General features: G+C 44.2%; 1 protein-coding gene across 2 annotated transcripts in view; it reads right to left on the bottom strand.

The window, feature by feature from the left end:
* The window catches only part of plb1 (phospholipase B1), a 192025-nt gene extending 176487 nt beyond the window's left edge, over positions 1–15538 (bottom strand). For both annotated transcript variants that reach the window (XM_069887716.1, XM_069887718.1), the window contains exons 1-3: positions 15480–15538; positions 3744–3802; positions 3625–3653 (exon numbers count right to left, since the gene is read on the bottom strand). In XM_069887716.1, coding sequence (XP_069743817.1) covers positions 3625–3653; positions 3744–3802; positions 15480–15537 — 146 coding nt within the window. In that variant the 5' untranslated portion in view covers position 15538. The remainder of the gene's footprint in view (positions 1–3624; positions 3654–3743; positions 3803–15479) is intronic.
* Positions 15539–16670: the final 1132 nt, after the last annotated feature.

The following is a 16670-nucleotide window of genomic DNA, read 5'->3' on the forward strand; positions in this document are numbered from 1 at the left end:
TGAACGTGGTGGAAATGTTCTCAGATGTATCTATTTCAATGCACGGTGTTTTGTAGAAAGGGCAGATGGGCTTAGAGCGTGGATTGGCACGTGGAATTATGACATTGTGGCCATTAGTGAAACTTGGTTGCAGGACGGGCATCACGGGTAGGTTAATGTCACGGGCTTCCATTGCTTTAGACACGATAGAACAAGGCAGGGGAGGGGGTGGGAGGGAGTGAGGTGGGGGGATGAAAGGGGAGGAGTGACATTTCTTGTCAGGGAAAATATCACAGCTGTGCTCAGGCAGGACAGACCAGAGGGCTCATCTACCATGGGTGGAGCTGAGGAATAGGAAAGGTATGACCACACTTATGGAGTTGTACTATAGACCGCCCAATAGTCAGTGAGCATTGAAGGAGCAAATCTGTGGAGAGATAGCAGACGGCTACAGGAAACATAAGGTTGTGAAAGTAGGGGATTTTAACTTTCCACATATTGACTGGGACCCTTATACTATAAAAGGGCTGGATGGTTTGGAGTTTGTCCAATATGTTTAGGGAAGTTTTCTAAATCAATATATAGAGGTACTAACTAAAGAGAGGGCAATACAGAGGGAGCGACTGTTTTGTTTTTGTTTTGTTTGTTGTGCTTGTGAGAAAAAGTTTAATATATTGCATATTTAAAATGTCACTATGTATAATTTTGAAAATAAAATGTTCAAAAAAAGAGTGAATACTGGATCTCCTATTAGAGAATGTGATAGGACAGGTGACAGAAGTATGTGTAGGGGAACATTTTGGGTCCAGTGATCATAATGCCTTCACCGCCAGTGGGCTGATCTCGCCTCAAACCGTGCATCTTGGCGCCTCACAGTTTGGCCGGCAGCAACCTCCTTTGAAGAAGACCGCAGAGCCCACCTCACTGACAAAAGGCAAAGGAGGAAAAACCCAACACCCAACCCCAACCAACCAATTTTCCCCTGCAACCGCTGCAACCGGGTCTGCCTGTCCCGCATCGGACTTGTCAGCCACAATCGAGCCTGCAGCTGACGTGGACTTTTACCCCCTCCATAAATCTTCGTCTGCGAAGCCAAGCCAAAGAAGAAGAAGAATAATGGAGAAGGATAAGTCTGGGCCTCAGGTTGAGATTCTAAATTGGAGAAAGGCTAATTTTGAGGAAATGAGAAAGGATCTAGAATGCATGGATTGGGATGTTGTTTTCAAGGTGGAGGACCTTTGAAGGTGAAATTTTGACAGTGCAGAGTTTATATGTTCCTGTCGGGATTAAAGGCAAGGTTAGCAGGCATAGGGAACCTTGGTATTTGAGAGATATTGGGGATCTGGTTCAGAAGAAGAGAGAGCTGTATAGAAGGTATAGGCAACATGGAACAAATGAGGTACTTAAGGAGTATAAAACATGCAAGAAAAACATCAAGAAAGAAATTAGGAAGTCTAAAAGAAAACATGAGGTTGCTTTGGCTGACATTGTGAAGGAAAATCCTAAGGGTTACTATAGGAATATTAAGAGCAAAAGGATATTTAGGGTCAAAATTGGTCCCCTTGAAGATCAGAGTTGTCAGCTTTGTATGGAGCCAAAAGAGATGGGAGAGGTCTTTTTTCATCAGTATTCACTCAGGAAAATGGCAGAGTCATGGGAAGTAAGGAAAACAAGCAGTGAGGTCATAGAACCTAAAGAGATTAAAAAGGAGGAAGTGGTTTGCTGTCTTAAAGCAAATAAGGGGGGGATAAATCCCCAGGGCCTGACAAGATATTCCCTTGGTCCTTCAGGGAGGTTAGTGTATAAATTGCAGGGACTCTGGCAGAAATGTTTTAAATGTCTTTAACCCCATGTGTGGTGCCAGAGGATTGGAGGGTAGCTCACATTATTCCATTGTTTAAAAAATACTCCAAAAGTAACCCTGGAAATTATAGGCTGGTCAGCCTGATGCCAGTAATAGGTAAATTATTGGAAGATGTTCTAAGAGAATAGATATACAATTATTTGGACAGCCAAGGACTAATTAGGGATACTTAACGTGGCTTTGTGCGTGGTAGGTGATGTTTAAACAGTCTTACAGAGTTTTTTGAGGTTGCCGGAAAGTTGGCGATGGAAAGGCTTTGAATGTTGTCTGTATGGTCTTTAGTAAAGCCTTTGACTAGGTCCCACATGGGTGGTTAGTCAGGAATGTTCAGAAGCTAGACACACATTGTAAAGTAGTGAACTGGATTTGACTATGGCTGGACGGGAGATGCCAGAGAATAGTGGTGGATGATTGCTTCTCAGACTGGAGGCCTGTGACTTGGGGGTGCTTCAAGGATCGGTGCTGGGACCATTGTTATTTGTCATCTATATCAATGATCTGGATGATAATGTGGCAAATTGGATCAGCAAGTATGCAGATGACACTAAGATTGGAGGTGTTGTGGACAGTGAAGAAGCTTTTCAAAGCTTGCAGAGGGATCTGGACCAGCCGGAAAAATGGGCTGAAAAATGGCAGATGGAATTTAATGCAGACAAGTGTGAGGTGTTGCATTTTGGAAGGACAAACCAAGAAAGGACATAGGTGGTAAATGGTAGGGTACTGAGGAGGGTGGAAGAACAGAGGGATCTGGGAATACAGATACATAATTCCTTGAAAGTGGCATCGCAGGTGGACAGAGTTGTAAAGAGATCTTTTGGCATATTGGCCTTCATAAATCAGAGTACTGATTACAGGAGTTGGGATGTTATGGTAAAGTTGTATAAAACATCGGTGAGGTCAAATCTGGAGTATTGTGTGCAGTTTTGGTCACCTAACTAAAGGAAAGATATCAATAAGATAGAAAGAGTGCAAAGAAGATTTACTAGGATGTTGCCCAGACTTCAGAGACTGGGTTACAGGGGAAGGTTAAACAGGTTAGGACCCACACTGCAGGAAGCATGTTCAATTTGGATCCTGGAGGTGAACCATTGGTATTGCTGCATTTATGCCAAAGTGCGAAGAAACTTGCCCTCATTCAAGCGGTGTAAGCACCGCCATCTTTTCCATGATTTTCTGCAAGATGGAGGTGCTTAGCATTGACAATCTGGATCCAGAAGCTGAGCAGAACTGATGATATACTTCCAGATCAGAACTCGACTGCCCAGGCAGGGAGGCCACAGATGGCGGCGCAAACAACCAGTCTGCTGGGGCAACTCAGCAGGTCGAGCAGCATCAGTGGGAGATAAAGAGCAGTCGACGCTTCCGGTCTTGATGGAGAGTTCCGGCCCGAGACGACGACCGTTCTTTTTCTCCCAGTGATGCTGCTCGACCTGCTGACTTCCTCCAGTAGATAGTTTGTATTTTGCTCCAGATTCCAGCATTTGCAGTTTCTGCAATTAGCGGTTTTACCTTGAGTTTGTTCATCCATCCAGGTGGTAAGAGTTACACCCCTGGTTTTGTACAATTGCAAGTTACAAGTGGTTAACTTCATTCCTGCCACTGTTACCTTACTCACTGCAGTATACCGTTGTCCCGAAATCCTGACTCCCCCTTATGTTGAGGCTAGCAACTTACTGTGATAGCAATCGCAAGGGAGGAGGAGGAGAGGGGTGGGGAATTGGGGGTGGGGAAGGGGAGAAATCAAAGCAAAATAAATTGTAATCTTCTGGTTCAACCGTTACCTTGCCAATTGTCTGGTGCCTTCTGTTGCCTGGAAGTAAACATTGGGTATTAATGAACAGTTAATATATTCCACCCCGACTGATTCCCCAAGAAAAATTATGCAAATGTTGCTACTCACAGTCAATGCAGCTCCCATCATTGCAACAACTTTGATCTCCGACGGTCTCAAAGTGTGGACTGTGGAGAATTATGAGAGTCTGTTGTCATGCACAGAGGTACAAGGAATCGAGGTTCTGCTGCAGGCACGCAGGTGCACGAGACATACCAGCAACAAACGTGTAAATGAAATGACAATGCCAAGACCGAAAAACAAACATAGATAGTAAATATGGAAGGATTGAGAAAAACATATTCACAGTAGCAGCTGGTGCAAGAATAAAGGAGCGTTTTAATAGTGCACAGATCTTACACTTTGGCCCTGGAGCAGTTTTTGATAAGGGCATTACAGAAAGGTTCAAGAGCCTAAGAGCTATTGGAAATAAATATTGTTCTTGGACCTCGAGATGGTGGACCTCAGGCTTCTGTGGCTTCTGCTTCAAGGTAGCAGTGAGAAGAGGGTGTCAGGGCCCCTTATGAGGCAGCGTCTCACATTGACGCCTTCAGCAGTTAGAACAGGTGAAAAATAAACCCAACAGATTTATCGTTTGTTTGAAATGTGTGCTTGGTGTGGAGTTTTATGCAAAATCAGGATATCATCACTGGTCCCCAATTATCCACATTTTCACGCAAAAGATACACAGTAAGAAATGGGTATGGAAAATCTGACCTCTCAATGTATCTAAGGTGCTGGAGAAACTCAGCAAGTCATACAGCATCCATAGGAAGTCAAGGGGTAACCAATGTTTCAGGCTAGGTATTGGCAGGCTACCTTTGACTACCTCGAGAAAATCAAAGCTAATATTTTTTGAAAATTAAAAAAGATGAATCGCAAAAGATAATCAAAACCTATGCTTTAAAATGAGTCAGTTCAGACCCAATTCAGACCCAGGCTACCAGATGCTGTGTGAATTTCTCCAGCACGTTTGTGCCCTGCACCCAACCCCAGCATCTGCAGACTTTCTTGTTTAACTCCATTTACTCAAAGGAACTTGGAAGGAAAGTCTCCGGTACCTTTCTCCAACATGATTAGGGCGAAAGGAGATGAGCAGGGCGATTTTTCTTTTAAACAGAGTGGCAGGGGTCTGGAATGGGCTTCCAGAAGTAATGGTGGAAACAGGTTCGTTCAAAGTGTTTAAGGGGCTTTGAAATAGACACACGCAGCCTATAGAGTGTTAAGGGTGTGAGATAGGGAAGGATTAGATTGTTCTGGAGTAGGTCAGTACAAGATCATGGGCTGAAGGGGCGGCTCTGTTCTATGTCTAGAAGACCCAGGCCTGGATTAACCATTAAGCAAAATAACCATGTGCTTAGGGCACCAAGGGAAGGGGCAGCACAGAGTTTTTTCCAGTGTCGGATTTACCATGGTGCAACTGGACTAGAGCCCCACCAAAAGGGGGTCTCCACGATAAATGGAAAAAAAAAACATATATACAGGTTATATTCAAAGTGGTGCCTGGCCTGGAGGAAAGCGGAATTTTTAATCTATTATTTCACATTCAGTACTAATTGAGTCTCATTGTCTTGTCAGTTAGACAAATGGAGGGTCTGGGGGGGGGATCATTGTTGGGCTGTGCTTAGGGTTTCAGCTGGCCTCAATCTGGGCTTGATAAGACCATAAAACATAGGACGTTCAGCCCATCGTGATCACCGCTCCATTCCATCATGGCTGACTTTTCAACCCCACACTGTGGCCTTCTCCCTGTAGTATATGTTCTGTAGTATGACATGACAATGAAGGAATATTGAATCTTGACCCCTTGATTCTGTAAACCGTATGCAGGATCAGAGGGAAATGCAGCGGCAGAAGTGATTTAATTTAACGAGCAAAATCTTTGGCGCAGATGCGTGGGCGAATGGACCTGTTCCTGTTGTGCGCGTTCAAGGTTCCAGGTTAATAGCCCCGTAATAATGGGGCAGGAGGATGGAGGGGTGGGGGAGGGGAGGGTGTGAGGTGTGGTTGATTCGGTTGTTAAAAATTACCAAAATATCAGCAAACGCAGCAACTTTAAGGGTGACAGTGATCTGTTTCAAGCCCTGTTCAGTAAGAAAAGGCATCCTTACCATATATACAGAATGTCAGAGATAAGGTAAACAAATATCTCCCCGGTGCAGAAAGCCATTGAAGATACCAAGAAAATGAATTGTGCAATAAATCCAGAATAACTTAATACAATTAAAGATTATCTCTCATTTCAATAGAGATGTAGAGATGATTTTAATGCCATTTATTTACAGGAGCGAGATATGTAATCTTTGTGTCTTAGTCCCAGATATCGAGGTTCTGATTATCTTTTAGTGTTCTGTTTATAATTAATAGTATAATTGAATGCTGGTGCTATGGCAGCATTGCCACTGGTGTGGACTCAGGGAGAGCGGGAGCAGACACACAGCGCTCCCCTGCAGGGTCCTACCGCCCAGTCCGACTGCTGACAGCTCCGTACAGGCTTCAAATGTAAAATCCTGCAGCCCTGGGTCTGGCCACAAGATGGTGCCACCCGTATTCGGCAGCGGCCTCGAGGGGGTGCAGACTCTGCGGGATGGAGCAGAGGACTGGTGCAGGGCATTACAAAGCGGGGCGTGGTCGGCGTTCCGATTAGCGCAACGCCTTTACAGCAGCAGAGATCATGACCGGGGTTCAGATCCTGTGCTGTCTGTAAGGAGTTTGTACATCCTCCCCGTTTCCTCGTGGGTTTTCCCAGGGGGGTCTAGTTTCCTCCCACCCTTCAGAATGTACTGGAGGCATAGGTTAATGGAGTGTAAATTGGGTGGCACGGATTCATTGGCTGAAATGGCCTGTTACCGTGCTGTATGCCAAAGTTTAAAAAAAATGTTAAAATGGGGAGAATACTGCCCATTGGAGAAGGAGAAGCAGATCAGATGACCCTATGAGACGGCGAACCAGGGAGGGGCTCTGCGACTGATGAACACACAGGCAGCTGGCTTTTTGTGACTCGAGGCGAAGAACCCACCTAGGCTGCAGGCTGCCAGTGACTGGCACAAGGCGGGCTGGAGGCGTACCAGGTATCGGAACCGGGACGCAAGAGGATGTCGAGCGCGGGAGGGCCTCCCGAGGGGCGTCGGATGCCGGAGGCTTTCTGATCGTATTGGAGGTTTGGATCTAGAGCTTGGATCGTCGATGGTTTGGAGCGAAGTCTGTGCGGCTGCGGAGGCTAGGGGAGCGCGGGTGGTGAATTCATGGACACTCAGTGACTCTGAAGGGCCTTTTTCTTGCTTCTGGTTCTCTGATTGTGAGGAGTGCCGGGCAATTTCTGCTGATGGAGAATCTGTCTTACAGCCGACTAAATGTAATTTTGTGTAATATTACACCTGTTTTATTACCTGACGATAAAAGCAATCTGGAATCTTGATTTTTGAATCTTCATGTATTGACAACAGACAGCATTATCACATATTCTAATTTAATAGCTATAATTTGTGTGTGAGCAATTAATTAAACTTTCCCCTGAGAGTGGTGGGGGTGTGAAGTGAGCTGACTCAAAATTCAATTTATTGTCATAGTAATAAAACAGTGTCGTATTACATGAAATTAATTTTTACCTGCTGCAAGGCAGACAGATTCACCCCCGGCAGGAATTGCCTTCATTCCATTGCTGACAAGCAGGGCAAAAAACTAATAGTCATTGAACCATGCTTTTACACCCACAGAGAGTCTCATGGAGTAAAATTCAAGCTTGCTACATGCAATATTTTTCTTCTCTCTCTCTAATCGTTTGGTTTCTTTTAACCAGTCGCGAGCCACCTCTTTGTGAAAGTTCGTTCGCTGCACGGATAATCCCCGACTTACGATATTTCAAAATTACAAAACATTAAAAGAGTACAGAGGAGATTTACTAGGATGTTGCTGGGTCTTCAGGAGTTGAGATACAGACAAAGACAAAACAGGTTAGGACTTAATTCCTTGGAGCGTAGAAGAATGAGGGGAGATTTGATAGTTTGCAAAATTACGAGGGGGATAGACAGAGTAAATGCGAGTAGGCTTCACTTAGATTACGAGAGATAAATATGAGAGGACGTTGGCTTTATGGTGAAAGGGGAAACATTAGGGGGAACCACTCAGAGAGTGGCAGGAGTGTTAATCGAGCTGCCATCTGACATGGTAAATGTGGGCTCACTCTTAAGTTTTAAGGATAAATTGGATAGATACATGGATGAGAGAAGTCTGGAGGATTATGGATTGGGTGCTTAGCAGTAGGGAGAGGAGAGAGGAGAGGAGAAGGACAGAAAAGAAAAGAGTCCGGGGCAGGTAAGAAAACTTTTTTAAAAGTCTCTTACCAGGGTCTGCGGGGAGGAGTCGGCGTCGGAGGCGGCCATTGGTCGAGCCAGCGTACAGGAGAGTGTGACGGGAAGGTAAGGTCTTTTTAAAGACTTACTGGGGACAGAGCTTGGCAGTAGGGAGAGGAGAGGAGAGGAGAGGAGAGGAGAGAGGAGAGGAGAAGGACAGAAAAGAAAAGAGTCTGGGGCAGGTAAGAAAACTTTTTTAAAAGTCTCTTACCAGGGTCTGCGGGGAGGAGTCGGCGTCGGAGGCGGCCATTGGTCGAGCCAGCATACAGGAGAGTGTGATGGGAAGGTAAGGTCTTTTTAAAGACTCTTACTGGGGACAGAGCTTAGCAGTAGGGAGAGGAGAGGAGAGGAGAGGAGAGGAGAGGAGAGGAGAGGAGAGAGGAGAGGAGAAGGACAGAAAAGAAAAGAGTCCGGGGCAGGTAAGAAAACTTTTTTAAAAGTCTCTTACCAGGGTCTGCGGGGAGGAGTCGGCGTCGGAGGCGGCCATTGGTCGAGCCAGCGTACAGGAGAGTGTGAAGGGGTTCATTGGTAAAAGGCCAATAAATAAGAGGGACAGCGAGCGGCCCAGCGAGTGAGTGGCCCAGTGAAGGAGTGGGACTTCCAGGCTTTGGCTCATGAGGCTTCGGCGAAAGCAGGCGGAGAGAAAGCTAAGATAGTCTTCATTACTTCTTCATTGGGGTAAGGGATGAGTGTTAAGGCTGTGTGTTGTCGGGAGTGCCGGATGTGGGAGGTCCTGGAGTCTTCCAGACTCCTGGATGTCCATATCTGCACTAGGTGTGTCGAGTTGCAGATTGTCAGGGACCGTGTTAGGGAACTAGAGCTGCAGCTCGATGACCTCAGGCTGGTTAGGGAAACAGAGGTAGTCATAGACAGGAGTTACAGCCACGGGAGGATGAAAGGTGGGTAACTGTTAGGAGAGGGACAAAAGAACGTAAGGTACCAGAGAGGAGCCCTGTGAATGTAACCCTCAGCAATAAGTATGCCTCTTTGAGTACTGTTGAGGGGGACATCAAGGTTGCGGGGAGCGACAGTGGCTGTGCCTCTGGCACGAGGTCAGCCCCTGTAGCTCAGAAAGGGAGGGAAAGGAAGAGGAGGGCAATTGTGGTAGGAGACTCCATAGTTAAGAGGACGGATAGGGGATTCTGCGGACGCAGCAAGGAGAACCGGATGGTGATTTGCCTCCCTGGTGCCAGGGTCCGGGATGTTGCTGCTCGTGTCCCGGATATCCTAAAGTGGGAGGGACAGGAGCCAGAGGTCGTGGTACATGTAGGTACCAATGACATAGGGAGAATTAGAGAAGAGGTCCTAAAAAGTGAGTACAGGCAGTTAGGTAGGGAGTTAAAAAGAAGGACCGCAAAGGGGGTAACCTCTGGATTACTCCCTGAGCCACGTGACAGTGTGAATAGAAATAGAATGAGCTGGAGGATTAACACGTGGCTGAAGGGGTGGAGTAAGGGGCAGGGTTTTAAGTTTCTGGATAACTGGGACCTTTTATGGGGGAGATGTGACCTGTACAGTAAAGACGGGTTACACTTAAATCCCAGGGGGACCAGAATCCTGGCAGAGGTATTTGCTAGGGCTACTCAGGATCCTTTAAACTAGAATGGTTGGGGGGAGGGAACAAAATAGTACAGAGCAGTAAGGAGAAGGTTAGAATGCAAACAAAGAAAGTTTGGAGTAAGTATTTGAATATGGATGGGCAGGTGATAGAGAAGGGAAATGCTCTGGAAGAAGATGAAGGGCAATTTGCAGGAAAAGTAAATAATGTTGTTCTTAAAGATGAGGGAAAACAGGGATTAAAAATTGGGAAATCCCTGAAATTCATATATTTTAATGCCAGGAGTATTGTAAAAAAGGTGGATGAGCTGAAGGTGTGGATTGATACTTGGAAGTATGATGTGGTAGCGATTAGTGAGACATGGTTGCAGGAGAGATGTGTTTGTCAACTGAATATCCCTGGGTTTCGTTGTTTTAGGTGTGATAGAGTCGGAGGGGCAAGAGGAGGTGGGGTTGCATTGCTTGTCAGGGAAAATATTACAGCGGTGCCTAGGAAGGATAGATTAGAGGGCACATCCACGGAGGCTATTTGGGTGGAACTGAGGAGTAGGAAAGGAGAGGTTACACTTGTAGGGGTGTATTATAGACCACCCGGAGGGGACCGAGACCTAGAGGAGCAAATCTGTAGGGAGATAGTAGATATTTGTGATAAGCACAGGGTTGTAATTATGGGAGATTTTAATTTTCCACATATAGATTGGGAAACATATTCTGTGAAAGGACTGGATGGGTTAGAGTTTGTGAAATGTGTGCAAGATAGTTTTTTACAACAATATGTAGAGGTGCCGACCAGAGAAGGAGCAGTGTTAGATCTACTGTTGGCAAATGGGATGGGTCAAGTGACGGAGGTTAGTGTTGGCGAGCACTTCGGGTCCAGTGATCATAATGCCATCAGCTTCAATGTCATTATGGAAAGAGAGAAATCAGGGCCAAGGATTGAGGTTTTTGATTGGGGAAAAGCTAGATTTGAGGAGATGCGAAAGGACTTGCAGGGTGTGCATTGGGACAATTTGTTTTATGGGCAGGATGTAGTAGAGAGATGGAAGTCTTTTAAAGATCAGATTTTGAGAGTGCAAAAGCTTTATGTTCCTGTTAGGTTAAAAGGAGGGGCAAAAGGTTTGAGAGAGCCGTGGTTTTCAAGGAATATTGGAAACTTGGTTCGAAGAAAAAGGGAGGCGTACATTAGGTATAAGAAGCATGGAATTAAGGAGATGTTTGAAAGATACATTGAATGTAAGAGGAATCTTAAGAGAGGAATTAGGAAAGCTAAAAGAAGGTACGAGAAAACTATGGCAAGCAGGGTGAAAACTAATCCAAAAGAATTCTACAAATATGTTAATGGTAAGAGGAAAGCTAGAGACAAAATTGGTCCCTTAGAAAATCAGAGTGGAAAACTGTGTGTGGAGCCTAGAGAAATGGGGGTGATATTGAACAGTTTCTTTTCTTCGGTATTCACTAAGGAGAAGGATATTGGGAGGTGTGGGATAAAAAAAAGCAAATTGGGTAAATATGGGGAATATAGAGATTACAAAAGGTGTAGTTTTAAGGCTTTTGAAGAATATAAAGGTGGATAAGTCTCCGGGACCAGACGGGATCTTCCCCAGGACATTGAGAGAAGTGAAGGAGGAAATAGCAGAGGCTCTGGCGGTAATTTTCCAAATGTCATTAGATATGGGGATAGTGCCGGAGGATTGGCGCATTGCGCATGTGGTTCCGTTATTTAAAAAGGGTTCAAGGAGGAAGCCTGGCAACTATCGGCCTGTAAGTTTGACGTCTGTGGTAGGTAAATTAATGGAGAAAATTCTTAGAGATAGTACTTATAAACATCTGGATAGACAGGGTCTGATCAGGAGCACTCAACATGGATTTGTGGGAGGAAGGTCATGTTTGACCAATCTGATTGAATTTTTTGAAGAGGTGACTAGGAATGTGGATGAGGGTAGCGCAGTGGATGTTGTCTATATGGACTTCAGTAAGGCCTTCGATAAGGTACCACATGGAAGGTTAGTTAGGAAGGTGCAGTCTTTAGGTATAAATTTTAAGATAGTCAAATGGATTGAACATTGGCTGAAAGGGAGAGGCCAGAGAGTGGTAGTGGATAATTGTCTGTCAGGTTGGAGGCGGGTGACCAGTGGTGTGCCTCAAGGATCTGTATTGGGCCCATTGTTGTTCGTTATATACATTAATGATCTAGATGATGGGGTGGTGAATTGGATTAGTAAATATGCAGACGATACTAAGATAGGTGGAATAGTGGATAATGAAGAAGGTTTTCAAGGATTGCAGAGGGATTTCGGCTGCTTAGAAAAGTGGGCTGATGGAATTTAATGCTGATAAGTGTGAGGTGCTTCATTTTGGTAAGAAGAATCAGAATAGGACATACGTGGTAAATGGGAGAGCATTGAGGAATACAGAAGAGCAGAAAGATTTAGGAGTAACGGTACATCGTTCCCTGAAGGTAGAAACTCACGTGAATAGGGTGGTGAAGAAGGCTTTTAGTATGCTGGCCTTTATCAATCATTGCATCGAATATAGGAGTTGGGAGGTGATGTTGAGATTGTATAAGACGTTGGTGCGGCCTAATTTGGAGTTCTGTGTGCAGTTCTGGTCGCCTAATTATAGGAAGGATATAAACAGAGTGGAGAGAGTGCAGAGAAGGTTTACCAGAATGTTCCCTGGGTTTAAGCATCTGGAGTATGGGGAGAGATTGGACAGATTGGGTCTTTATTCTTTGGAGCGTAGAAGGTTGAGAGGGGATTTGATAGAAGTATTTAAGATTATGAAAGGGATAGACAGAATGGATGTGGATAGACTATTTCCATTAAGAGGAGGAAAGATTAAAACAAGAGGTCATAAGTTAAGAATTAAGGGGCAGAGGTTTAGAGGTAACATGAGGGGAAACTTCTTTACTCAGAGAGTGGTAGCCGTGTGGAATGATCTTCCGGGAGAAATAGTGGCGGCGGAGTCAATTGTATTATTTAAGAAAAGGTTGGACAGGTATATGGATGAGAAGAAGATGGAGGGTTATCGGCATTGTGCAGGGAGGTGGGACTAGAGAGGGGTGTTTGGTTCGGTGCAGACTAGAAGGGCCTAATGGCCTGTTTCCGTGCTGTAATTGTTATGTTATGCTATGTTATGTCAGTGGGACTACAGGAGTAATGTTTTGGCACAGTCTAGAAGGCTGAATGGTCTGTTTTTCTGTGCTGTAATGTTCGATGGTTCTATACTTCTCTGATGGTTCAAATCCATACTGTACATGTACTTTGAATTTTGGCTAAGCTATGATGTTCAGTGTCTTCCAACAACACTGTATCAGTCCCCACACTGATCCCACTGCTCTGCACTCTCCCAACAGCTCCGTGTCGCTCCCCACACTGATCCCACTGCCCTGCTCTCTCCCAACAGCCTTAAGTCGGTCCCCACACTGATCCCATTGCCCTACTCTCTTCCCACAGCCAATATCAGTCCCCACACTGATCCCACTGCTCTACACTCTCCCCACAGCCCATATCAGTCCCCACACTGATCCCACTGCCCCGCTCTCTCCCCACAGCACATATCAGTCCCCACACTGATCCCACTGCTCTGCTCTCTCCCAACAGTTCCGTGTCGCTCCCCACACTGATCCCACTGCCCTGCTCTCTCCCAACAGCCTTAAATCGGTCCCCACACTGATCCCATTGCCCTACTCTCTTCCCACAGCCAATATCAGTCCCCACACTGATCCCACTGCTCTACTCTCTCCCTACAGCCCATATCAGTCCCCACACTGATCCCACTGCCCTGCTCTCTCCCCACAGCCCATATCAGTCCCCACACTGATCCCACTGCCCTGCTCTCTCCCCACAGCCCCATGTAACAGATATGTGTTGATCTTTAAAATTAAAATCTTTTAGCTATAAAATATGTATTTCTTAGTAAAAGTAAGTTATAAAATATTTCTAGTGAGAGAATTGTGGGTTGGATACAAGATCATGCATAGGTGACAGCACATTTCCAGATACACGATTGAACTAAGAGAGAGAGTTCATTTTCAGAGTCTTTGCATCTGGGAAAAAACAAAGCCATAAAGTTGAAGAAGTGTTCAAGTATTCAAGAAGAAGTGTTAAAGGAGGGCATCTGTTTAAAGAAAAACAGGTTTTTGCTTGTGGTCATCAGAGTTCCCAGCATAGTAAACCACTTAAGCCTCTTGAAACAGGGATGAGATCAGAGGTTGTTATGGATATGGAGTGAATTTGAGGAAAGGCAGGAGGTTTTGCAGAAATGAAACTAAAACTGTGGCGATGTCACATTATATAATGTCAGAGAACCATAAAATGAAGGCAGAGAGACATTTTGAAACCAGATGGCAGAAACCATGCTTCCTGTGAAAAGACAGGATTGAAACAATAGTTTCTGAAAAGGGAGGGAGATGCTGCTCTGTATTCTATCCTCCTTATCATTGGGGATACACAACATAAGTAGCTTTGAAATAAATAAGACCACTTCCGACTGCTCTTTTAAGAAAAGAGAGGCAGCCTCATTTATATCCAGAAGATGGTCACTCCTGTTTGAAAAAGAAATCAGGAAAATCACAGTTTCGCAACAAGATGGGGAGAAACTTGTGAAAAAAAACCCGTAAGAAGAAATATGTCTCTGAAAGGCAGCTCATCAAGAGACTTGTGAGTTTAAAGAGATCTGAAGATATAATGTTTAAAAGTGTTTCATAATTACTTTTGAACTGTGATTTTAAAAAGATCCTCAAGTTCAACAAAATGTTTGAAACTGGACTTAAAAATTTACTTTTCAGTCTCAAGCTGAAACTATAATGGGTTGCGCTTCAACACACACACATAGTTGGGTTAAATGTAGAGTTAAGCTTAGAGATAAGTAAGAAACAGTTTGTTATTTATATTTTAATAAAAATTATTACTTTGAATTTTCCATTGTCCTCTTAAATTTTCCATTGCTGTTCCTTTGTTAGTACTAATAAAGTTTGCTACTTCGTAACAGACCTCACACTGATTCCACTGTCCTGCTCTCTCCCTACAGCCCTGTGTCGGTTCCCACACTGATCCCACTGCACTTTTTCAACTTACAATTTTTTGGACTTACGATGGGAGTGCCAGAACATATCCCCATCTTAAGTTGAGGACTACCTGTATTGCACAGTTTGTGTTTACTTGTTTACATGTGCATGTTGAATCGGGGTTTTTTTTTGCCTACCAATAAGTGGTAAATCTGTTTTGCCCGCAGGATAAAGAATCTCAGGGTTGTATGTGATGTGATGTATGTACTCTGGCAATACATCTGAAATCTGAAATAGCTGTATCTACTTTATCAATCCCCTCACCCTTTTGCACTCTACCCTCACCAGCAACAACAACAACTTGCATTTTGTGACACACCTCGAGACGTGTAGACCACCCACTTGTTGCCCAGACTCTGTACACCAGCATGAAGTGGAGCTGCCACACTTTACCAGCACATTTTGCCATTCACTTCAGATTTGAAACATTCATTGAGGTAAGTTCAAAGCACAAAATCTGGCTATTCGGTCCACTGTGCCCATGCCAGCTCTCTGAAAGAGAGGAGAATCATCCTGATTCTTTACCCTCTTTGCCCTTTGCCCAGTGAATATTTTCCTTTTCAGGTGTTGGTCAGTGATGATCCCAAATGCCTCCAATATTCTTCCAGGCAGCACATACCAGATCGTAGCTTGGCCAGGAAATATAATTCCCATTGGCTTCCCTGCAGCATTTTGACAAAATGTTTTCCCAAGGTGCTCGATCAGAACCCTTCACAGACTTGAGGAGTATTGAATCTGTTGGTAATCTTAACCCAAGGAAGAACATTCTAGACTTCTCCAGTTCCTGCCCATGACCCGATATTGTTCATTTCTCCAAATCACACTTACCAGAATCAGAAGCTGGGCTAGAAAGTGTCCCCTCAATCTGTCCAATCCAAGGATCCATGAGGCACTAGAAGAGAAAGGTCCACAGTCAGATGCATTCATATCAACACAACAGAGGTACACAATGGGGCAGGGTTATGCCTAGGTATGAAGGTAGTTCAGCCACACACACACTCACATGCATACACATACACACACATGCATATACATGTGTGTGCACACACATACACACACAGACAAAAATACACACAAAAAATATGCACAAAAGCAGACGCATCTACACAAAAACACACATGTTAACTTTTATGTTAACCTTTAATTTAATATTTCTTTTATAAAAATGCCTTACCAAATTATAGAGTTAAAATATTGTATCTGTATTTTTGGTAAGTTAGCGGTGGTTGGTACTGGGTCACACAGACGTCACAGCACACTTATAAAGAACCATCATCTTCTGATAAAAGTGTTAATTCTCGGAGTCAACGTGTCTGGGACAGACAGAGCTAATGGATTTCAAGAGGGTCTTAATTATTCAAGAACTGCTGAGGAAGCCATCTGTTTTTAATCAAAGCCAGTTAAGCCTCTTGAACAGAGATGAGGTCAGAGGTTGTTATGGATATGGAATGGTTTTGAAAAAGAAACAGAATTTTGGTAGAAATAAAATTGATAGTTGTGGTTTTGAAGAATTGGGACTCACCTCAGTGATGATGTAACAGTCACATGGTTTGGAGAACTATGTTACCGAATTCAGACATTTTGAGTTCAATTTTGGAAGAGTTCAGTTTGGATAGGACAGAAGTCAAAACCCCTGTGACTCAGGGGTTGAAACCTTGTGAAAGACAGGTTTGAATTACAGTAACCAGAAATGGTGCTGTTGTTGAGTGTTACTCCTGGGAAAAGGGTAATATAGAATCAGTGGCTTTTGAAATAAGGAAAACCTTTTTGCTTTCTCTTTGGACAGATTTCTACTGGATCTATTTTTGTGTTTGGCCACTTTGTTTAACCATTATCTGGTATGTGACTTCACCATGGAAGAGGATAACCACATTTGTTTAACCCTTGTCTGGGTTTGTGAATTCATCGTGGAAGAAAATAACTATTGTGAATAAATAGGCCTGAATAATGTTTAAAAGCACTTTATAATTATTTCTGAATGGAGAATTTAAGACCTTCAAGCAAGACTAAAATGATGCT

This window comes from Narcine bancroftii, chromosome 6, assembly GCF_036971445.1.
Source record: "Narcine bancroftii isolate sNarBan1 chromosome 6, sNarBan1.hap1, whole genome shotgun sequence".
NCBI classification, from domain to species: domain Eukaryota; kingdom Metazoa; phylum Chordata; class Chondrichthyes; order Torpediniformes; family Narcinidae; genus Narcine; species Narcine bancroftii.